Source organism: Cryptomeria japonica, chromosome 3 (assembly GCF_030272615.1).
Source record: "Cryptomeria japonica chromosome 3, Sugi_1.0, whole genome shotgun sequence".
NCBI lineage: Eukaryota > Viridiplantae > Streptophyta > Pinopsida > Cupressales > Cupressaceae > Cryptomeria > Cryptomeria japonica.
Window position 1 is genome coordinate 889,176,723 of NC_081407.1, and position 24,687 is coordinate 889,201,409.

Below are 24,687 nucleotides of genomic sequence, written 5' to 3' on the forward strand. Positions count from 1 at the left end.
GGGGAAGGCTGGACCTAGTGAAGGAAAGAGGCCTCGAACAAAGAAAAGGAAGGAAGCCCAACCAAATGTTCAACTAGAAATCCAACTAGCTATTCAGTAGGAAGCCCACTAGGAAGAACCACCGCAGAAAAGAGCAAGGGTGGAAGAAGCTCAATCCCCAACCAGTTTTTCCAACATGCGAGAAGTGGAAATGTCCACACAAGAAAATCCACTGAATCCACCACAAGGCAAATTTCCTAATAACGCACTTGCACATGATGTTCTTAGTGTCAATGCTGCACACAAGCTGACTCAGCCAGGAAGTCAAAGACATGAACTTTCTCCCCATCTAGAAGAAACACACCATGATAGTTTCTTAGAAACAATCCTTGGAGAAATGGAGGAAGCTTCACAGGAGCAGATGCATATGGACATTCAGGATCAATCAACAACTGCTCTAGATTGGCTGAGAGACAGATTGAGAAAAGAACCAAAAATGGAAGTGGATCTAGCATAGGAATTGGAAGAACTTTTGAATCGAATGGATAAACCAACATAAAAGAAGGCTGCCCGGAAGTTTTCCAAGGTCACAAGGAATGAGTTTGGATCTAGAACTTTACATATGGTAGAGTTTGAAGTGGACAAGGACATAAATGAAATCACGCTAGATGATTATGTAATTAGAGAGGTTGATTTGGGGCGTGCTTCCACGAAGCAAGTGATCGATGAATTTTCTAAGGGTTCAGTTGCATGAATTCTTCTTTGTGGGATCATTTTCCAAGACCCACCTTGAAAATGTTTCTTTCTTTTCCAGCACTATGCGGAGGACACGTGAATTGGTAGTAGAATGGGAGAGTTTTTTAGCCAAGAGTGAAGAAGAAATTGCTTTGGTGGAGTTTTGGATAGAAAGTGTGCCATGTGTTTCTGTAGGAGAACTAGAGGTTGTCATCGTCAAATTCATTGCTCATGCCATTAATGAACGAGATAATGGCCGTCCATTTTTGGATGAGGATCTTTTGACCGAGATATAGTGACATATTTATTGCTGGAATACTTTGACCAAGTGGCAGCCGGGTCAACGCATGTTGAATTAATGAAGCATCTTTTGCATGCAGCCCTCACATTAAAGGCATTATGGCAGATCCCTTTTGCATGCAATTGTCGGACGTGGAGATGATGGAGCATTTATGGCATTATGTGGTGTTTTTTGCATGGAGGAATATTCAACACATGTTGGGCAAATTTAGTGAAGAGTGGTGCATTTAATGCATTTTGGATACCAATTGTAATAGGCTGAAATTAATTGTATATGGGCATAATGGGCATTTATTGTTGATTCCCACCTTGTTGCATCATGTGTGGGGAATCTTTTAGGGAAAAACCTATTGTGAGGTATTCACACATCTCCCCATTGCAAATGGGGACCCCCACTGCAAATGGGGACCCTCACTTTTTGCTTTCTAGGTTGGTTAGCTTAGCTTAGTTGTTAGTGTCTTTGCTATTAATCTTTGTATTGAAGGGATATAGTTTGTAAAGTAGCCAGAGGGTTCATCAGGTCAGGTTGGTCTCCTTAGGGTGGAGTGAAGATAGTCGTTTGTGAGCATGAAAGTAGATGGAGAACACCTTGAATCATGCCTAGGTTTTTTGTGTTATCTGATCATATTTCTAAGTAAACCTTGGTTGAATGCATAGTGTCCTCTTATGTCCTGTCCCTTGCTCCTAATTTGGAGCGAAATTCTTCCTAAGGCCTTCTTTGAAGGATAATTTGGCATTGGAGTGACCGAAAGACTTGAGGTTTGAGTGAATGAAATAGAGGCAAGTGAACAAGTGAATAAAGAGTCTATTTGAAACCATGTACCTTGCTCCAAGTTTGAAGCGAATTTTCATTAAAACAATGTACCTTGCCCTCCAAATTGAGTGAATGCACCTTGAGGCTTGGTCCTTACTTCAATTTTGGAGTGAATTTCTCCAAGTTCATGTACCTTCAATTTTGGAGTGAATTTCTCCAACTTCATGTATCTTACTTCAAGTTTGGAGCGAATTTTGTTAATGTCATGTACCTTGTCCAAGACCAAGAGCGAATTTGGTTAGATCATGTGCCTTGCCTCAAGATTAGAGCGAGTTTGTCTTGAATCTGTCCCTTGCATCATTTTTGGAGTAAATTCTTCCACCAAGACAATGTACCTTGCTCCTTAATTTTAGTAAAATTGGTAAAAGCCCGTCCCTCACCACACATTTGGAGTGAATTTTCACATTTGGAGTGAATTTTAGTCATATACCTTACTCACCATTTAGAATGAACTTTTTCACAAGGTCGTGTGCCTTGCTAAGGATTGAGAGCGAACTTTTTCACAAGGACATGTACCTTGCTAAGGATTGAGAGCAAACTTTTTCATTAGGTCACGTGCCTTACCCTTCATTGAGAGCGAACTTTTTCATAAAGACATGTACCTTGCCCCAACCTTAGAGCGAACTTTTCACAAGGTCATGTACCTTAATCATCTAGTGGAGCGAATTTTTCCAAGGCATGTACCTTTCCCAAGCCTTAGAGCGAATTTTACCAAGGTATGTACCTTGTCCAAGCTTGAGAGCGAATTTTTTGAAATCATGTACCTTGTTCTCTATCTTGAGCGAATCCCTCAAGATCAAAACATTTTGGTGCCAAAAATCAATTTAAAATTCGAATTCCAAAAGGAGAGGTTGAAATGTTCAAGTCAGCTGCCCCAAAGGAATAAATTCAATTACATTTGCTCAAAGATCAAGTCGTCTTCACCCTAAAAGGACACATCTCCTCATTAAGACACCTATATAGGAGAACTCAACGCATTCATTCAATCACCAATTCACAGCAAGTTCTTCCTTCAACAACGAATTTCATCAGCAAGGCAAGGAACCCAATCAACACCATTAGCAAATCTGATCAGCATATGAGCGAATTTTATTAATGCAGGAGTGAAATCAACATTAAAGTGAATTTAGGCATTGAAGGTGCAGATCCAGTCATAAAGGGGAGCGAATTTCACCACTAAGTAGCCAGATTCATCTTATAAGCAAAAGAATTCATCTCCTATACAGCAAACTCCCTTCAACTACAGCTAGTTCACTGACTGATATCACCCCTCTTTTGACCAGATTTAGTGAAAAATCACATAAAATCAGAGTGAGAGATCAATTTAAAATAGGATGTGTGTGATGATCATATGTTATGTATTTGATACTATGCTTGCTTTGTTTTGCAGATATGCAAAGAAGATGATGCAAAGCAACACCTTGAAGAAATGAGAGGGGGAGGATTGCAAGACCTACACCACTATGCAGATTCAAAGAAAAGGCTTCATCAACAAACACAAGGAAATCAAGCAAGGGAAGATCTCAAGATCTTCAAAGGCTCTCACCACGTCATGGAAGCATGAGGATATCACAGATTGCAAAGAAGAGATCATCCAACTACCTCAAGGCACTAGAGCATAAAGGAAGGATAACTTACATGGTGAGAGAATGTTTTACAATCTTGTATTCCGTTCGGGAATCCAAGAATCGAAGTCAGTACATTGAAGAGTTACATTCAACTAGGTGCACCATTCATCAAATGTATCAAGAACAAGGGAGGAACAATCGAGGTCATCACACAATATACATAATTAAAGAAGCAGATAGTTTTAGAAGAGTTAATCAAAGTCCGCTTCTCATCATCATTCATTGAGCAAATTGGATAATGTTGAGTATCAAGAGATATTGCTCAATATTCATTCATAATGATAAATCAAGTCTACAAGTGCAAGTTGAAGTGGCCTCCCAGATGGTGTCCTAGTCACTATTCCTCCAGTTAGAAAGGTCCACTTCAGCATGTCTAGATGCAATGCACCTAGTTCATACATGGATGCACGAACTCTGATGTACCTACCCTCGATATCTATTGGTTCACATTCACTAAATGTAATTTTCTCATTGGCTAAGGAGAGTTTGTTGTAACAAACCCTAATTAAGGTATCATTGTAAAATCTCGGCCATTGATGGAGAATTAATCTTGGCTGTTCATTGTAAATGAGGTCTCAATATAAAGCTTAAGCTCTTCATTTGTAAAGGTCAATAGTTAGCTAATAGAGAAAATAGATAGCGAATAGAGAATAGAATAGCAATTACAATAGAAGTTAGATTAGGAGAAGGCAAAGATTGTTGCTAAACCTTGTTTTAAAGAGCAATTGATTTCATTGAAGTTATGTTGAACTTGATTTGTTACTTCAACAACTTGCATGGTCTTTACTTCTCAATTTTCTTTCATGTTGATTAGATGAAATTGAAGAATTTGTTGAATGCATTTGTGTGGAATCCGTTTAGTCAATACCACTAGCCTCTTACTGATTGTAAGTTTGCCTTGTGTGGTCAACTGGAATGATATGAGCTTAACCTCAAATTGTTATGCATCCATTGTTTATGCATTAACTTTAATGGTGATCAATGTTCGATGGTAATGATTTGAACATCTTTGAAATGTCTTTAGAAGATTGCACTGAGCTTGTGTCAAATTGTTCAAGTTGATGGTGAGACCTCGCCCAGTAGGATTCCATCTAATAATTCATCTATCTTCTTACATTCTAGGTCTTAGAATAGACTCTCTCAACCCTTCATATTTTGCCCTTTTTTCAATTCAAGATAGTTTAGGACAAAAAGCATCACAAGGCTGAAATATCAGATGATCAAATTCCAGCAATCCAAGCATTCAGGCATTCAAACGTAAGTCCCCTTGTGATTCCAGTATAATCACATCAAACCATTGAGCTTATCCACACTTAGTGACCATACATTCATGAACCTTGGAGTCTTCTCAAGTGATCCTTAAGCTAATCTTCAACATTTGAGAGATTTTGTTCAAGAGAGGATAAGATACTTTTTTGGTATTTTATTTTGTGTTCGCATTTGCCTAAAAGACACGTCAACAAAACCCTAATTAGGGTTTTGCATGTAGCCAAGGCATGAAGCCTATATAAAGGGGGGAGAGATTGCTTTTTTGGATTGTTGCTATAAGTTGCTGAAGCTGTAGCTTAATACATTGTTCAATTTGGTGGTGTAATACATTGTTCAATTTGATGGTGTATACTTGTTGTGTTTTGCAACTTGCATGGTCTCGCTCTCTTCACTTAGAGTAGATTTGCTTTCAGTTGTTAGATGAATGGGGATTTGATGGGATTGTTTGCAGTGAAGCCCTTGCTCATGCCTTTTGTTAGTAGCTGATTGTTACTAACTTTGCAAGGTTAGTCTGAGCCTTTTTATGTGTAAACTTAACTTCAATCATTGGGTGGATATCGTTCTATGATGGTGTCCATTGGTGGTATGAACAACTCCTGCACAACCTTTGAAGATTGCACCGTCTTTGTGTAGTTGTACGAAGATTGGCAAAACAAAGTGCGGTTTGGTTTCACCCAAGAAATCATTGTCTCCTTGTTCTTAGAGTTAGCATAGACTTCCTTGAGCCCTTCCCTTTTACTTTCTGCATATTTTAAACCCAAAAATCCTAAAAAGAGCTCCCATTGATAAATCTTCTTCGAGTGTGCATAAGTCCCCTTGGATTACTGGCAAATCACATCAGCTAACTGAGTCACGTCCATTGCAAAAAGGAACCTTGGAGTCGATTGTTTGAACTCATGGCAATCTTAGCATACAATACAATCGTACGTTGATCAAGAGAGAGTGAAGTGACCGTTAGGCAACTTTATTCTGTGTTAGGAGCTGTCATTAAAAAACACATCAACAGACCCCATAAATATGCATTCTCTGGCAAAAAACTAACATTTTTTGCAGATGTTGTGGTCACATGAGAATGGCCATGTTTCCCATCCATCTGTTGGACTGCACTCATTTTTAGCCAGCATTGTAAACTAACAACCTTCATGTAATGCGTATTCTGATCAGTTAGGCAGATTGCCAGAGGAACTGCAGATTTTACCAGAAAATCAGTTGCCTTATTGATATCTCTCAGATTGTAAATAACTTCAATTTGAAATTTAACCTACAGTTTTTTATGTTTTTAATCATGAGCTTCAATGAACATTTTTTAGGATAACTATGATTGATTTTTGAAAAGAGGTTAGCAAAGACTTGTTAATCCATTTCAATAAGTAGTGGGTCAAGGAATCTCATTCTTTCCCTCTACACACATGCTTTCTCTAATCCACATCGCCTCAACAACATTGTGTGTCTGGGTTTCTAATCCTTTAGCCAACAAGAATGTAGGTGAATTAGGTTGTAAGTTGTAACATTGCTTCTGAATTCTTTTTATTATTGGCTGATGGTGTTCTACTCTGCATATGCAGTTCTTTTCATGCTTCTTTGCTTTTTAGTTGCCTTTTGGATTCTTAATGTATGTCTTTCACGGAACAGGTTATTTGAAATTGCATAATGATCTATGGTTGGCTTCATATCTTGCAGATTCATCGGGCAAAGATTGCAATCACTTCCTTGCGGAAATGTGCATCAGATTTCTCTTGTATAATTGAATCCGGCTCTGATGCCGAAAGCTGGTGGATTCAACAGTGCAAAGCCGAGGGAGGCATTTGGAGCAGTGAAATTTTCTTTTCAGATCTATTGTCTATGCTTCCAATTGCAGTTTCCCGTTGCCCTGATCTATTAGAACCAGGTTTCAACTTTCTGTAAGATTTGTAAATCTTATTTTTGAGTTCTTTGATCCTTACCATTACAACAGCTTTGAGTATCTTTATCTTTCATATATACCTTGGATTTTCATCCGAAGGCATATTGGTTCTTAAGTATGTTCTTAAAACTGCAAGAATCTTACATATTCATTGCTTGTTATAAATATATTCTGACATGGTAAATGGTAACTAAATTGAATTTTTTAATTTATTTATGCAGAAATTCTAGTGAAGGGCCTGCTTACAGCAAAATGGGGTGGTGTTCTTCTAGCAGCTATCTTGATAAATAATCCTCTCTTGCATCAAGATAGTGTGATATTGCTTGCTGAATTTATATCAAAGTCTTTGAGAAAAATAGAAATAGACCCTTCCTCTTCTGATATGTCCTTTTTCATAGACAACAGTGTTCAATGCCAAGTTTCCAAGAATGCTAGCAAATATAAACTAAATCGTGCAGTTTTTCATTGCATACAGCAAGCATGTTGGGTATTTGTACTTCTGTGCCAATCTGTTCCCCAGTTTACCTTTGGTTGTCGAGAAGCTCTTGTTAAAAAATGTATCTTTGCAGACATGGTCATGCACACAACTCTTGAACTATTGCATGATGAGCTTGACTTTCTTTCAAGAGTAATCTTCTCTGATAAACAGACTTCTGAATGGATGCTTTTGTTTATTAGCTTGGGACAAAAGAAACATAAATCTTTTCTACCAAGTTTAACTCAAGCAAGTAACATTTCAAAGGACTTCAAATTATATACTGGTGACATGGAGGACACTATTCAACATTTACGTCGAGTACTTCTTGTGGATGCAGAAATTTTATTTCATGAGGATGGCTGGAGAGGGCAGTTGCATGGGCATCTAAGGTTATACTGTGTACTCATCTGTGCATGTGACCTGCAGCCCACCCATGAGGAGGTGAACTCTGGTAGCTATTATATGGTTCTTCTAGTTGCCTGGATTTTAATATAACAGTTCTACTATTTTCTCATTATCACCATTTTATGACCAGCAAATTATATTCTGTGTTGTCTGATCACCTCTCCTGCTAATGACAGGTAATGTTTTGGCTTCATGCGTTAGCTGGTAAAACTGTTACTCAAAGTCAATTAACAAGTTACCAACCCAAGGGAGTTGTTGCTCAACGTACATTGCAGCTAGGGATTGCATTTCTCTGTCTGGTACCTGGCCTTTTAAGCTCATCAACAAAAACTTTATATTATGGTTGCATATTCTTTCTACTATGGCCTGCTGTTTTTCAATCAGAGTTGCTGAAGGCAGAAACAGAAGTGGCAATGTGGTTAGTTGTACAGCTACTACTACGGAACTACCCTGGTATTGCCATGGTAATGGGAAGTAACTGTCTGGGTCTTTGTGGCTTATAGCAAAGTCAACATGAGTATTGTTTGCTTGGTTTTGGAAATAACATTGAAAATATTTTGCTTGGTAGAATGTTGTAAATGCTATTACATTTTTGGAGCACAGAAAGAAATGCTAAGTATGGATAATAAGCTATACCTGATTGCTAGTTCAATATTACTGTTGATCAATATTCCTGCTAACTAAATACACCACGAATTTCTTAGTTGGGCTGTAGTCTAGTGGCAAATTGGAGTATGTCTTATGCCAATAGCACAGTTTCAATTACTGACAAGCAGGCTTCTATATTAAAGTTTAAACTGGTTTGAGACCTGTGGAAATCCAGGTGTTATTGGCAATGCACACAAACTGCAAATTTATTAGTGAGAGAGGATTGCTACTTAAAATGGAGTTCTTTCAGGTTATATAAAATTTATACCTTGCAAAAATAGCATTTTATGGTAAAAAAAACTAGAATGATAACTCATATGCTTATGTGTTCATTTAGGTGTAATAAGTCTTAATTCTTTAATTCACTGTCGTTATTGGAGTCAGATTCTTCAATTGAACTAGATTGCTAATCTTTAACTACTATGTCTCCAGCATTTATTGTAACGTCTTCCAATTTTCATTGCTATAGTTTCTTGCTCCTAGTACCTCATGCCATCCTATCTGCATAGATATCGTATCTATCTCGGTCTCTGGTACAGGTATTAGCTGATGCCAATATCAATTGGATGTTTTTTATTCACAACCAAGTATATATCCTTGTAACTCTATTTTTTTGCTTGGTTATTTGCCTATTATTTTGGGGTGTTGTCACTTGATATTAGAAATTGCTGTCCTTGAAAAACTGCATAGAATTCTATTTATGCGGCTATGTTGGGTTCATCAATGATGACATAGAAATAATCATAATGTAACAGCAAATTTATAGTGATGAAATAAATGTATGAGTCATGACAAGTAAAAGCAATATATTTTAATGGCTTGATAATTTCATAACTTGGAATAAGTTCATATGAATGAGTCAAAGGTTATCATTTGGATTCTATATTACTTAATTTTGGGTATATGCTGTACTGGGTCTGTACAAATACAGGTCCTGGTCATGTATGTCATGGGCAAACCTGTGACAGACGTGTTCGCCCACATTTCTGAGCCGCAACCCCGTATCCCATGCCCCCAAACAAAAACAAAAAATTAAATTAATTAAATAAACAATTGAAAAGTTAAAATAAAAAATCTAAACTATACCTAAACTAACCCTAAAATAAAAAACCTAAACTAACTGATAAGGCTAGTGTTTCTTCATCTTTATTATTGAGCGCATTTTCACCATGGAACAGGAGTTTCATGTTTGGAGGGCAGAATTCCGTTATACAAGTGGAATTTTGAGATAGACAAGCATTGTGAAGTATTTTTTTGTTTAACTCTTAGACGCCATTCCATCTTCTTCACCCCTTGAGCGCACTTGGAGCACAGGGAAGAAATTCATTCCTTGGGCGGGATTGCAATTGGGTATGGAAATTTCGCCCAGGTCCTGGAAAATGAAGTGCAAACTTGCCCTGATCATGGAATTGCAAGTGGAAATTCAATCCATCCATGGAAAATGAAGTGGAATTTCGCCTTGATCATGGAATTGCAAGTGGAAATTAAACTTGCACAAGGATTTTCATTTTTCCCCTTAACAATTTTCTGGATTTGGAATTAAAGTTCTTTCTCGATAAATTATCCTTGACAAGATTTTGCATTTTCGACAATTTGACAATTTTTCTAATCACCTTCCAATTCTGGATTTCCATACTCCAAACATAGATTTCCAAATGATCATCATGGCAATTCCGAATCCTGAAAGGTGAAATTCAACTTATGTAAGGATTGAAAGGGAATCTGGACCTCAGATTTCCTAAAGGAAACCCACCTCAAACATGGATTTTTGTAATGTCCCCACTTTGAAATAAAATTAAGTGATAAATAATAATAATAAAATTAAAATATTAAAGAATATAATTAAATATAATTAAAATTTAATTAAGTTAATGAATGGTCAAAAGACATAAAATGAAAAGTTGCAACTCCCTCAAACATGAGATATAAAAGGGAGAAGAGAACCTCATTTGAGGGGGGATAATTCGGGAATGAGAAGAGCAGATCTGATTTAAATAAGAAGTTCCGATCTGATTGTGAAAGGTTGTGTCCCTTTCAAAGGGCAGAAATAATGAAGAGTTGCACTTTTTCAAAGTGGGCTAATGGTGAAAGGATGTGTCTCCTGCCAAAGGGCATACATGATGAAGAGGTGTGACTCCTCCCTCACATTGAGAGATATAAAGGAAAGCAATCAAAAACATCCATTGAAATCACCATTGATTAGATCAGATCAGAACTGTTATTAAGTTACAGGCACTAACATACTTGTTCTTGGTGGTATGCATGGGGATGTGCTTAATATGTATGCTTAATATATGACGCCTGATAATGTTCTTATGCAGAATTTAATAATAATATTAATATAGACTGCAATAGATATGACAGTGTAATAATGCCATTCTATCACTAACTGTTCATATGACGATTACGTAAATTATGTGATGTCTGTAATACCTTTTAATCTCACCATCTAATTATGGAGGGAGAATACAAGGAAGCAAGAGCACTAGGCTCCAGCAGGTACACCAACCCCGAGTGTGGGCTGAGAGGCTAAGTTGACGAGGTCCTTGGTGCTCTTGGGCTTGTTGGAGAGGGATAGACTCGAGGCGCCTTGTGTGATTCTCATTGAGCTCCATAATGTGGACAGGTGTAGGGAGAGAAAGGGTTGTTGAATCCTTCATATAAACTGGGCAACATATAAAGAATGTTGAATATGATCTATCATAGCATAATTGAAATGTTGACTAACCTGTTGTGCAGGTTCCAGACCAAGCTTTAGTTGACAATAGTGTCCCTCTATTCCACATCTCAACCTAGGAATTCCAGACCTGAACATGCCCATACAAGAATGAATCCACACTTACTACATGGATTGAACAATGTTCTCCCATTTAAAGTGACAAGACATCACCTTCTATAAGAGCTAGGAGACTAAGAAACCCAAAAATATTGCCAAGCTAAGCAAACTAAGCAAAACACCACACCAGAAAGCGAAAAAGAGGGGTGTTCCCATTTGCAATGGGGCGATGTGTGAAAATGTCACAATTTATTGTTTTCCCTTGTTTTTTAAAACACATTTTAAAATGAAAAATATGGATGGCCACTCCTCCAAACAAAACCTAAATGTAATTTACATATCTAAACAGCCAAAAAGAAAAAAAGCTACTCATTTTGACACTTGCAAAGTTGTGGTGAAGAGTAGCAAGAGAAGAGAAGCAGATTAAAGAGGAGTGAACAACAGTTGAAAGAGAAGATTAGGACTTCAAATCCATTGCATTGGAGGTAAGTTAATCTTACTTTTGTTTTTTCAATTTGTTTTGCATTTTTTCAAGTTTTTATCAAAAATTTTAACACATACAAAGGGCATTGTAATTTTATTTTTCCTTTTTTATAAACTTGCAGCTTTGTTTGAATACTAGTAGTGATAGTGAGGATGTTGAGATTGAAGTGAAATCAAGAAGTGGAACTCAAAAGTATGGTAGGCACTGGGGTTCTTTAGGGAGTGGGAATGTACTAGGGCCAGCAAGTTCAAACCGTCTTGAATGTCCTTCCCAACTCCAAGAATTTGCAAAAGGGCCTTTTAACCCCAAGAAACCTCTATTGCAATTTGCAATTTGAGTTGATAATGACAAGAAAAATAAATAAAGGGGGGAGTAGAGAATGGCTTTGCCATTTGTGCCACAAAAGACATTGGGGCAGTTATACAAGAGTTTATTGTCATCTTTTGTGGATAGGTGGTAAAGGGGTGGAAGGTTGTGAAACTACAACTCCAACACAAAAGACAACTAGATTGCATATGGAGGGGGAGGCAAAAAAGCAAGGAACTTCATTGGAGAGTGTGCAACCTAGTGTATCGCTGCCTACAACATCCATAGATGTTGGATTACATGGGAGAGAGGGTTCTACTATGTCATGTCCCCATCTTTGACCCAAAAAGATAACGAACAATGAACAGTTGTGTGATCAAGGGTGGCAGCCTTGATAGCAATTTTTAAGTAGTTAAGAAGTAACAAGAGTACATAGTACCAATATTAGGTTGTATTATTATAATTGTAAAATAGAAGAACATTGGGAAAATCACCATATTCCAATGGATTATTAAGGTAAAGACATTAAGGAATGTATAGTTTAGCCACCAATCAAGGCATAAAGACTTGCAAGCATCCAAGTTCTCATGGGGAAACAAATCTCTCATATATACGAAACCATGGCCATTGATCAACTTAACCAATGATAGATGCATAACTTTTCCAAACCCATCAACAAGATAATAATTGTGCACATTGTTGGAAGGTATACATATATCTGTTCATGAAGTAGCCAGGAGGATCTATAAAATTGGCCAGTTCAGATAATGAAAATGGTAACAGAATCATGTAATAAATCTACACCGATCTGAGTAAGGAAGTCAACACAATAATCAGATCTGAAATACATCAGCATAATCGATCCCATTCAAGGTGATGATCAGTATTATGCCTTAATGAGCTGAGCAGATTTTCGACTAGCATGATAATTGGATTCACTTGGTAAGGACAACCTCACATTATCGGATTATAGAATACCTAATGTCCTTCGAACTGTCAAGGAAACTAATCATTCCAAGCATATCGATAATCATGGCAGCATCAAAGTAATAATAAAGCACCTTCTTAACTAATCTCCATTTAATGAAAGATGCGGTTAGGAGTAACTGATATTAGTTATACATATAACAATTTGGTTATAATTGAAAGGGCACGATAAAAGACATTAAGGGCAGTGATGAGGAATAGACAAAAGATGTGTCTCTTATGCCACCTATTCCCAGCGTATAAGATAACAATCACAAACATTTGCAATGGGGGGGTATTTTTATTGGGATTTCTTAATCCAGTTTAGATCGCATTTAGGGAGGAAATGCCAGAGGCACAATATCGGGTGCATAAAGGAATCAATATCCATATCTGAAGTTGCAAGCTTAGAGGTCAAGATCAGCGACAGCAGCATATTGCTCAAAGGGATATAGGAATATGGAACTTAGAAACTTATTTACTTTTGATTACTTAATTGGATCTGCTCTGGTTAGCATTGTTCCACTTGGCTTACCAATTGCCAGCACATAAGTTTTTATTAGAGACAACCCTATTGATTGCAAGCGAGCAAAAGAATGGCCTATACAATGTGGGAGGATCTTTGTTCTGAAATAGATATCAGAATTAAAGGAAGAGTACTTCAATAGAAATTCAGGTTAATTAGTATTAGAATAAGCTTGCCAAAGTGCTTTGTGGGCCCCACACAATAATTATTCATATTCCTATAATAAAAGAATTCTCAAATAGTGTTTGCAGCAATTAGAAAAGGTTCGGAGATTTCACAATTATTATTGTGTTTTTAGCAGCAGCTCCATTAAAGGGAATGGGACCCACTTGGCAGATTATTAAATGTGATTTGAGCAATCAACATTACCCAAGGGTCTATGAATGCCTAAGAGGAGTCAACAACATGTTGAAGATTGAAGATTTTTGTTTGGGAAGATTACTTGTGTTTTTTACCCATTCTCCACTACTTGTGAGATACCAATCAGATTAAAGCTGCAGTAAATCATGATCAACAGTAAGAGTCAACCCATGGTTTAGAGGGATGTTGGGAACAGCATTGAAGATCTATATTGAGGAAGAGAAGATAGATTAGATCACACACACCTGAATATAAAGGATGAATATTAATAAGATCAGTGGAAGATCTATAAAGAATTTTTGGAGCAGACTTTGAAGCATTTATAGAAGATATACAAAGAAGAATGTATGCAGATTGGAGTATAGCAGAATCCGTCAAAGCTATCAAGATAAGTTCTATTCTCCGAATTAGTCTTAGACTTTTAAGTTAAAAATTTAAATGAAATTTCTTCATATTTAATGAAGTTACATATTACAATTCTCATTTTGAATTGAAATTGTTTTCTTAGGTTTTAAATGAGTTAAATTTGAAACATGGACATTACATACTGCTTCTACTAGAGGAAAGAAAAAAACACAAATGTTGCAAATATGTTTAACACACAATTACAAGATGTGGTAGAGTCCTCTATTGCCATTTTTTTTTTTTTTGCTAATGCCATACCATTTCATGTGACATGTTCACCATATTTCAAATTCAAACAAATGTTCAAAGATGTGACAATTGTTGGTTCTTCATTTGTTCTGCTTGAAGAACATAGGCTATGCACCACCCTACTTGATAGAGAGTTGTGATGAACCCTTGCTGGTTCAACTCTTCAACTGCTGTAATTTGTAGATCTTCTTTGTAATTTTTTAATTATTAAGATGGTCTTTCAGAAATAGACAGAAGTTGCAGAAGAGGGTTTCTTTAATTTGCAACGATATTGAAATAATACATGAATTTAATCAACTGAAACAATGAATTAGAGAATTTAGAAGCATACCGGTAGGTCCTTAGCCAATTTATTGAAAAGAACGAATAAATCAGCAACTTACAAAGTTCTGATTTTTATTCTGAAACAATTCAGATCTACTCTTATTTAATCCTAAGACACCCAAACAGTGGAAGATGGTGTCAATAAATGAGCAAGCTGTATGTTTGGGAAAGAAGCCTCCAAACCACAAAAGAATTAACAACAAAACAGTAAATAGGGAAACCTCCAACAAATCTGCCTTGTAAGAAGCCAAATCTGCCCCAATTCAATTCAATTTGACTTCTGAATGAAGCCAACCAAGCTGTAACAATTCGATTGATCTTTCACAATCTCAAAGCTACTGAATTCTGAAGAATGCACACTCTCCAAAATAGGTCCAAAGCCTAGCCGCCATAGCCAAGTGCTCAGAAGAAAATGTCAAATGCTCAATATCAAAGAATAAGGTTTAATTTCCATCTTGGCTGCCCAAATACCCAAAAGGTACAATTTTTGGCAATTAGGGATTTAAAAATTATAACTTGCTTTTAGGGTTTCCAGCTTAACCCTAAAAGCAACGCCTAGCTTAGGAGATAATAAATTTTCACTTAAATAAATTTAAGTGATGCACTTTATGATTTTATATTAATATTTCATTAAAATATTAATTGCCTGCTCGGAAACTGAATTTGTCAGAAGCTAGGGCCACAGTTCGCCATGCCAATGAAAATAGGACCATGTCTATTTTTAGCAATTTTTCCCTAAAAAATAGGAAATCCTCATAAAGTGTTAGAAACTGATGAAACGAAGGCCAGAACTGAACTCAACACCGAACTAGAACAAATAGACAGACCACTCCTCAAGATACTGCATTACTGACCCCTTTATCCATACACTGTTAGCCTACAAGGGTCCAAAAATAGGCTAACTCCTCAAACCCAAGTCCTTGACTAGGATGGGGACATTACAATCCACCCTCCCAAAATTTGCTTGTCCTCAAGCAAACTCAATGCTGGATGCTATAAAATGCGATCACACTCCCAAGTAGCATCCTCTATCGACAAATCCTTCCATTTAATCAAAAATTCCCTGATGACACTTCTCCGCAAATGACGCTCTTTGAACTCCAGAATGGCCTCAGGTACTAGCACTAACTTCCCCTCATCATCTAAGGGTGGTAGAAGTGTAGAAGGAACTATCTGTTGTCCCAATGCCGCCTTAAGGCGTGACACATGGAACACATTATGAACTTTACTATTAGTCGGTAAATCTAACTCATAAGCCACTTGGCCAACTCGCCTGGAAATCCTGAAAGGACCATAGTAACGTGGCTTGAGTTTCTCTGAGCCCTTCTTCCTAAGAGATGACTGTCTATAGGGCTGTAGCATTAAATACACCATATCCCCGATCTCAAAAGATCGCTCAACCCTCATTTGATCAGCATATTGCTTTTGCTGATTCTAAGCCTTTTGAATATCATCACGAAGTGCTCTCATAATATCCTGGTTCTCCTATAGCAGATTCCCAACACTCGGTACTCGACAATCGCTCATCAATAAATCCAAAAAACTAGGAGCATCATATCCATACAAAGCTCTGAAAGGTGTCATCTGAATAGTCATGTGGTGAGTGGAATAATAACAATAGTCATGTGGTGGGTGAAATGTAACCACTTCACCCAAGCCTTCTGCTGCCCTGAGATGTAGTTCCGCAGGTTTCCCTCCACCCATTTGTTGACAATCTCTATCTGTCCATCAGTCTGGGGGTGGTAACTAGTACTCGGAGTGAGCTCTGTCCCGCAAAGTCTAAATAACTCTTGCCAGAAGTGACCCATGAACCTACTGTCCCTATCACTGACAATACTCCGAGGTAAACCGTGCAATCTAAATACCTCACGAAAGAATGATCAGCCACCTGACCAGCGGAATAAGTAGTCGTGATCGGAAAAAAATGTGCATACTTAGTCAACCGATCCACCACCACATAGATGCTGTCTCTCCCTTGGGCTTTTGACAAGCTCGTAATAAAGTCCATAGACACGCATTCCCACTTCCTGTCAGGAATAGGAAGTGGCTGAAGTAACCTTGCAGGGAAGTTGTGCTCTTGCTTGTTCTGCTGGCAAACAGAACACTCTCTGACATATTGAAGAACATCAGACTTGAGACCCTTCCAAGAGAATCTCTCCCGTACTTGCCTATAGGTCTTAGAGTACCCAGGATGTCCAACCATAGGTGAATCATGGAAAATCCTCAATACTATGCATTTCACCTCAGAACCTGGGAATAAAAATATCCTTTCTTTTTAAATGATGAGGTCATCCACAAGAGAGTACCTGCTGTCCTGTACCGTTCCATCAATAATACTAGATGCCCATAGATTCTTGGCATACTCTGCTATAATCTAGTGTTTCCAATCTTCGTACACAACTGCCATGGAGCTCAATTGGGGGCAGTGAGATAAAGCATCAACAACAATGTTCTGAGTCCCTTTGACATAGGAGATGTCAAAATCATAAGACTATAACTTGCTGACCCACTTCTGTTGACGCTCATTTAGATCCCACAGTCCAAGAAAATGCTTCAAACTATTATGATCAGTTTTGAAACAAAACTTGCTGCCAACTAAATATTGCCTGAACTTGGCCATTGCATGCATGATGGCCAACATTTCCTTATCATAAATACTATAGCTCCTTTCCGGACCCCGAAGCTTCTTGCTCTCATAAGCTATAGGATGACAGTCCTGCATAATTATTGCACCAATACCGTCTCCACATGCGTCACAATGAAGCTCAAAAGGTTTGGTGAAATCGGGTAAAGCAACAACTGGACATGTAGTCATCAATTGCTTGAACTTCTCAAAACACTCCTGTGCGAGAGGTGTGCAAACAAATGCACCCTTCTTGGTCAAATCAGTGAGTGGTGCAGCATGCCATGAAAAACCACTAACAAACCGACGGTAGAAGGCACATAAACCAACAAATCCCCTGAGTTGAGTCGGGGTCTTAGGCGTAGGCCAATCAACAATGGCACGAACCTTATCAAGATCCATGCGAACTCCCTCTTTGCTGATTATGTGACCGAAATACAAAAGTTCTACCATTCCCAATGCACTCTTGGACTCTTTGGTGTAGAAGGACTCCCTGTCAAGTATGCCTAAAACAATATCCAAGTGAACCAAGTGCTCCTCCCAAGTTCTACTGTAAACCAAAATGTCATCAAAGAAAACCAGAACAAATCTCCTCAACAGAGATTGGAAGACCTTGTTCTTAGCGGACTGAAAGGTAGCTGGTGCGTTGGTCAACCCAAAAGGCATAACCAAAAACTCATAGTGTCCACAATGACATCTAAATGCAGTCTTCTCAATATCCTGCTCCCTGACACTGATCCGATAATAACTTGTTCTTAAATCAATCTTGTAACAAGTTCCATGAAGCTCATCTAACAACTCATCAATACGAGGAATGGGATACCTGTTCTTTATAGTCTTTTTATTCAGCATACGATAATCAATGCACATTTTGAGTGTACCATCTTTCTTCTTCACCAAAACAACTGATGAAGCGAAAGGAGATTTACTCGGCCTTATGTGTCCCTTTGCTAGAAGTTCTTTGATAGTTTTCTCAGTGTCATCTTTCAACTGCTTGGGGTGCCGGTAAGGTGTAATCATAATGGGTTTGGTGCCCTCTTCAAGCTCAATAATGTGTTCTATGCATCTATCAGGAGGCCTACCAGGAGGTATGTCACTAAACACCTTTTTATGCTTAACTCTAAGCTCCTGAATATCTGAATGATGAGGTGTTTTATGCTGCTCCTCATAAGTAGGCATGAGTTTACACTCTGCTGCCCAATCCACCATGTCATTCTTGACAAGTCTCTCCATTCTTTTGAGAGTGATTAATTTCAAGTTGCCGGCTTTGATAGCTTTAAGAACATGATTAGTCCCATCAACCCTGAATTTCATCTCCATATCTCTGAGGTTGAGTGTAAATTCACCTATGGAATGAAGCCATATCATGCCAAGAACCACATCCGTGTTTCCCATGTTAACCACATAAAAATCAGCTTTGAATTCATAATTATTGAGTTTCATGGGTAAGTCTGAAATCATTCTATCACAAGTCAGCACATTACCATCAACAACTTTCACCTTTATGCCTTCAAACTCTTGAGTTTGAATTCCACATTTCTCCACCAACCGTGCATCTATGAAATTATGAGTTGCATCTGTATCAAGTAGAGAAATGACTCTTTGACCAACCAAGAGTCCACGCAACCTAAAAGAACCTTCTCCTTGCATGCTAGACATATGAGCTTCCCGTAGATCGATTTCTCCTTCATTTTCAACTTCCTTTTCTGAATTTTTAGTCTCGGAGTCATTTTGATCAGCTTGCTGGTCCGTGTTATCAGTCATGTTTTCTTCCTCATAAAACCACTCCATATTCCTATTTTGACCCGTAGGCTTGAGGGGACAATCATGGTTTTGATCATAAGGGCCCTTACAATGAAAACACAACCTCCTTCTACGCAAATCATTGAGTGTTTCCCTATCCAAAGGCGCTGTAAACTTCTTTCCTTGGTCCACATTTTCTGATTTTTTTTTATCAGACTTGCTGTCATTAAATGCTGAGAATGGTTTTTTGTTGTTTGGAGTGAACTTACTACGAGGAGCGGTAAGTTCCATGCTGCGTGCCTTCCTCATGGCTTCTTGCAAGGTAGAGGGATCAAAAGCCTTAATCCAACCTTTCATAGGCTCATAAAGACCTGCAACAAAAAGAATGACCAACCTTCTCTCTGAAATGTTAGTTACCATAACTGAAAGCTTCTGAAATTCACTAATATAAGATTCCAAGCTGTCCATTTGTTTCAGTTGAGCTAAATCTCTGAAATACAACTCTAGATCTCTTTTATCAAAACGCTCAACCAATCTGTCAGTGAATTCTTGGTATGTAGTAATAAGGTCATGATGCAAAGTCACCATCCCAAGGTGCCACCAATCATGGGCTACCCCATTCAAATGCAAATCTGCAAACTTAATAGCATCTTCTTCTGACATAGGACGTAGATTCAGGAAGGTATCCAACTTGCTAATCCAAGCTCTGGCTGTAACACTACCGCTGCCATCAAAAGTAGAAAGTATGAGCTTGTTGATTGCATATTTGAGATCATTAGTTTTGTTCCAAGGTTTCCTGTCATTCCAATTCCACTTCTTATTGTGTTCCATCTTTTGACTCATAAACCTGTCAAAGTTAAGATGTTCCTTAACTCTTGGTGGTAATGCATCCCATTCATCATGAAGTGTGGTTACGTTATCCTTAAAGGCCACCTCATCTTCCTCCTCAGCCACATCCTCTTCTTCAAGTTCATTTCTAACAAAGGTTTGGCATGTAGGCCTATCATAGGTGTGTGTGGGAGTCACTCTTGCCCTCGGGCGACCAACATCACTACCATTTTCCTCTTGGTTCTGATTTTGCCCCCTTGGCACAGTGATCTGTTGTATGGCTGTAGTCAACTGCTGCAACACATTTGCCACTTGTCGCTGCCCTGTTACTAAATCCCTCATAATAACTCTATCATCTTGGTCCTCATTGTTCACAGCCTCTCTGCGTGGCTCACCATCACTCTTGTCCCCCATAATTTCCAAGGGTATTTCTTCAGTTTGATTAGGATCACCCTGTAAATTAGGTCTCTTGCGTGTGTAATACCTATGAGGCCTAGTCTGTTCTTGATGCATAAAAAAAATCTAACCCTCCAGGAAGGCAGGATCAAAGCTCTGATACCACTGTGATGAACCCTTGCTGGTTCAACTCTTCAACTGTTGTAATTTGTAGATCTTCTTTGTAGTTTTTAATTATTAAGATGGTCTTTCAGAAATAGACAGAAGTTGCAGAAGAGGGTTTCTTTAATTTGCAACCATATTGAAATAATACTGAATTTAATCAACTGAAACAATGAATTAGAGAATTTAGAAGCATACCCGTAGGTCCTTAGCCAATTTATTGAAAAGAAAGAATAAATCAGCAACTTACAAAGTTCTGATTTTTATTCTGAAACAATTCAGATCTGCTCTTATTTAATACGAAGACACCCAAACAGTGGAAGATGGTGCCAATAAATGAGCAAGTTGTATGTTTGGGAAAGAAGCCTCCAAACCACAAAAGAATCAACAACAAAACAGTAAATAAGGAAACCTCCAACAAATCTGCCTTGTAAGAAGCCAAATCTGCCCCAATTCAATTCAATTTGACTTTTGAATGAAGCCAACCAAGCTGCAACAATTCGATTGATCTTTCACAATCTCAAAGCTACTGAATTCTGAAGAATGCACGCTCTCCAAAACATGTCCAAAGCCTAGCCGCCATAGCCAAGTGCTCAGAAGAAAATGTCAAATGCTCAATATCAAAGAATGAGGTTTAATTTCCATCTTGGCTGCCCAAATACCCAAAAGGTGCGATTTTTGGCAATTAGGGATTTAAAAATTATAACTTGCTTTTAGGGTTTCCAACTTAACCCTAAAAGCAACGCCTAGCTTAGGAGATAATAAATTTTCACTTAAATAAATTTAAGTGATGCACTTTATGATTTTATATTAATATTTCATTAAAATATTAATTGCTTGTGGAACCACTTAAAAATTCATATCTCTCTCATTATTGCTCGGAAACTGAATCTATCAGAAGCTAGGGCCACAGTTCGCCATGCCAATGAAAATAGGACCATGTCTATTTTTAGCAATTTTTCCCTAAAAAATAGGAAATCCTCATAAAGTGTTAGAAACTGATGAAACGAAGACCAGAACTGATTTCAACACTGAACTAGAACAAATAAACAGACCACTCCTCAAGATACTGCTTTACTGACCCCTTTATCCATACACTGTTAGCCTACAAGGGTCCAAACATAGGCTAACTCCTCAAACCCAAGTCCCTGACTAGGATGGGGACATTACAAGAGTATTGCAAGGTGAGTGTTTTGATGGAAGATACAAGACAAACATGGATAAGTGATGGGTGCTCCATAATCATGGATGGGTGGACCACTATCAAACTGTACTGTCCCCTTCCTAGGTGATAGGCAGTTGAGTAGGGATTGGTCTATCATTTGGTTCCCGTAGGCTAATGAAGTGAAGAGGGAACCCATAAGAGGCTTGTGGAGTTGCACAAGGGCTTTATAAGCCATTTTGGATGTTTAGAGGCAGTTCCTATTTTTTAGGAGGGATCCCTATTTTTTAGGGAGGACTACTAGTTGATTGGTTGACCACCCGGAGGGCCACAAAGTATAGCAGGATCGTTTTTGAGCATTCCTAGATGTTTGGATATAGTTTACTACTTTCTAGGGGGGTTGCTACTTTTTAGGGGATCACTGCCAGTTCGCCTGCAGCATTGGGATAACATCCTTGGTCAGGTATCTTCGGTCAGATTTCAGTTCTGAGACGCAAAGAGCATTTTATGAATTATTTGGGAAATATTTAATATTTCTTAAGATGGATCTAAATAAATAATAATAATGTTACTTTATATTATTATAATAAAGTAACAATTTGGAGCCCCCTTGTGCCATGATGCCTAGGAGACATGATCTAAGTTGTTTTTTAAAAACAACTTAATTTTATTAATAGGGTATCCTAAGGGGGTTGAGGGAGACATAAAGAAAATAAAAAAATTAATTAAAAAAAATGCAAGGGAACCCTAAAAATGAATTAGGTTTTGAGGCCAATAAAGAAACATGTTGGAGGCCATTTTGGGCATTCATTATTCATTGTTTTGGTTTATTTTTGAGAAAATTTTCATTCTTTCAGGTCTGCAACGTGGTTGGGCAAGATTCTGGAGCAAAATTGGGGATGAAAACCTCCAATTTTTGGTGTTAGGACGAAATCCCTTTCACTTTTCTACATACCGATTTGATTGGAATGCTCATATTTGGCGAAGGAGGGCAGAATTCAGAGATTCCTTGACAGTTACAGTAAGTTTACAATCTGATTTTCAGATCTGAGCAGGTATTAGGAGATATTTCAGAGTTTTGTAGCAATTTGGGGTCAGCCATTCATACCCTAGTTGAATCGTACCACTTGTGACAGCCAAAAAAATAAATACCAGGGTATTAACTTGGTTCTTTGATACAAAAATTATTGTTAGCAGCTAATAAGAAGAATTCCAATGGTTATCTGGTGAAATTAGTTCATTTTGGAGCTACAAGAGCAAATCAGTGGGTAGAAAGCACACCAAATTAGAGCCTCTCTCCTAGGAGAAGTTCAAGAATTGCATTGGATTCAGGATTTCTTTACATATTTGTTTTAGGTAATTATTGGATAGGTGAATAAAGCTTATTGGAGTCATCTGCCATAGCTGGAAGTGCTCCAATCTTGTTATTCCTCATTTTCAAGTTAATAAAGTTTGCCTCTAGCCTGCGTTGGACACCTGGTAGGCCAACTATGCCTATGTTGATGAAAATTAATTATGTTGATGAAAATTAAACTCCTATTTGCTTACATGTATTGCTGATGAATAAATTCAAAGTCTGATTTTTTTATTTTCAGAATTAAAGTAATTTCTATTTTGCAATTATTCTTTCAAAGTCAGAATTGAATCAAACAAACAAATCAGCTGTCAAAATCAGACGTTGGCATCTTTCACAAACATCGGCCATTCATCAATATTATTGTCACAAGTTCAATTGGCTCTTATTTCTTAGAGCTATAGATTGTTTGGGGAAAAGTAAGAATGCAGGATTCTGATTTAAAATTGTGAAAGATGCCATGGAAGAGGTTGGAGCCTCTAATGTTGTGCAAGTAGTGACTGATTCACCCTGTGTAAGTCAGACTGATTCAACCTGTGTAAGTCAATTGGATTGATGGTGGAGGGTGCTAATAAGCACATTTTTTGGACCCCATGTTGTGTTCATGCATTGAACAATACCTTGAAGGACATTGGGAAGACAGATTGGCTTGAAGGCAGTGGTGTTAGAGGCAAAAGATGTGTAGATGTTCATTTGCAACCATCACACTTCACTTGCTTTGTTTCAGACATTTTCAAGGAAGGAATTCCTCAAGCTTGTGGAGACTAGAAATGACAACTACTTCATTTTGTTAGAGAGGACGCTTGAAAGTCTAGGAGGCTCTACAATTAATGGTGGTCAATGCGGAGTGGGGTAGATGGCATGAGGCAAGCATTGGAGGGAAGGTGTGAAACAAAAAATCGTTGATGATGACTAGTAGTTCACAAGGAGCTACAAAAATTCTGATTTTATTATTTAGTTTTTAAAATGTTAATTAAATAATTTAATATATGTTTCTAACTTGTGAAACATGTCCATTCTTTTTTATGATTTTAATTTTTGTAACTTGTTTGCACTTGCAAATATATTTGTTCCTTCATTGAGCCTATTGTGCGAGTGATTAGATGTGCAGATACTGAATCTCCTAACTTTGGAGAGATTTATGAGACCTTTGATAGCATGCTTGGACAAATCAAACAAGCAATTCATAGTAGGGACCCTACTTTGGGATTTTATGAGGAGCATCTTAGGCCCATTGTGACACAATGTTGGAACATTATGAACACCCCGCTTCATCTGATAGCCTTATTCTCTCAATCCCAAACGATATGCAGCAAGACCTGGGAGATTGCCTCCATCTCATGATGAAGAGGTGAAAAAAGGCTTCATGAAGGTCCTTGCAAAAATGTCTATTGAAGAGGAATCTTCTTTACTTCATACATAGTGGCTTTCATTTGCCAATTTCTGTGGTCCAACCTTCAATAGAGTATAGGCAAGGTAAGATAGAGCTACATCAGTTCAAATCGACCCTATTGGATGGTGGACATGGCATGGAAAGGATGCATTAGAGTTGAGGTTACTTGTCGTCCGTCTTCTTTCATAGGTTGTCAGTTCCTCCAACCTTCAATAGAGTAGAGGCAAGGTAAGATAGAGCTACATCAGTCCAAATCGACCCTATTGGATGGTGGACATGGCATGGAAAGGATGCATTAGAGTTGAGGTTACTTGTCGTCCGTCTTCTTTCATAGGTTGTCAGTTCCTCTGCTATAGAGAGGAATTGGTCCACATATAGCTTCATCCAATCAGTCAAGAGGAACAACTTTACCACTAGATGATTGGAGAAGTTGGTGGCTATACATAGTGCTTTGCAGTTACAGGATCACCA

General features: G+C 37.9%; 1 protein-coding gene across 3 annotated transcripts in view; it reads left to right on the forward strand.

Annotated features, from left to right (window-relative positions):
• The window catches only part of LOC131059760 (uncharacterized), a 115,089-nt gene that overhangs the window by 36,446 nt on the left and 53,956 nt on the right, over positions 1-24,687 (forward strand). For 2 of the 3 annotated variants that reach the window (XM_057992801.2, XM_057992803.2), the window contains 3 exons: positions 6,406-6,613; positions 6,850-7,547; positions 7,688-7,975. In XM_057992801.2, the coding sequence (XP_057848784.2) occupies positions 6,406-6,613; positions 6,850-7,547; positions 7,688-7,975 (1,194 nt within the window). The remainder of the gene's footprint in view (positions 1-6,405; positions 6,614-6,849; positions 7,548-7,687; positions 7,976-24,687) is intronic. The other variant, XM_057992802.2, reaches the window with a different exon arrangement.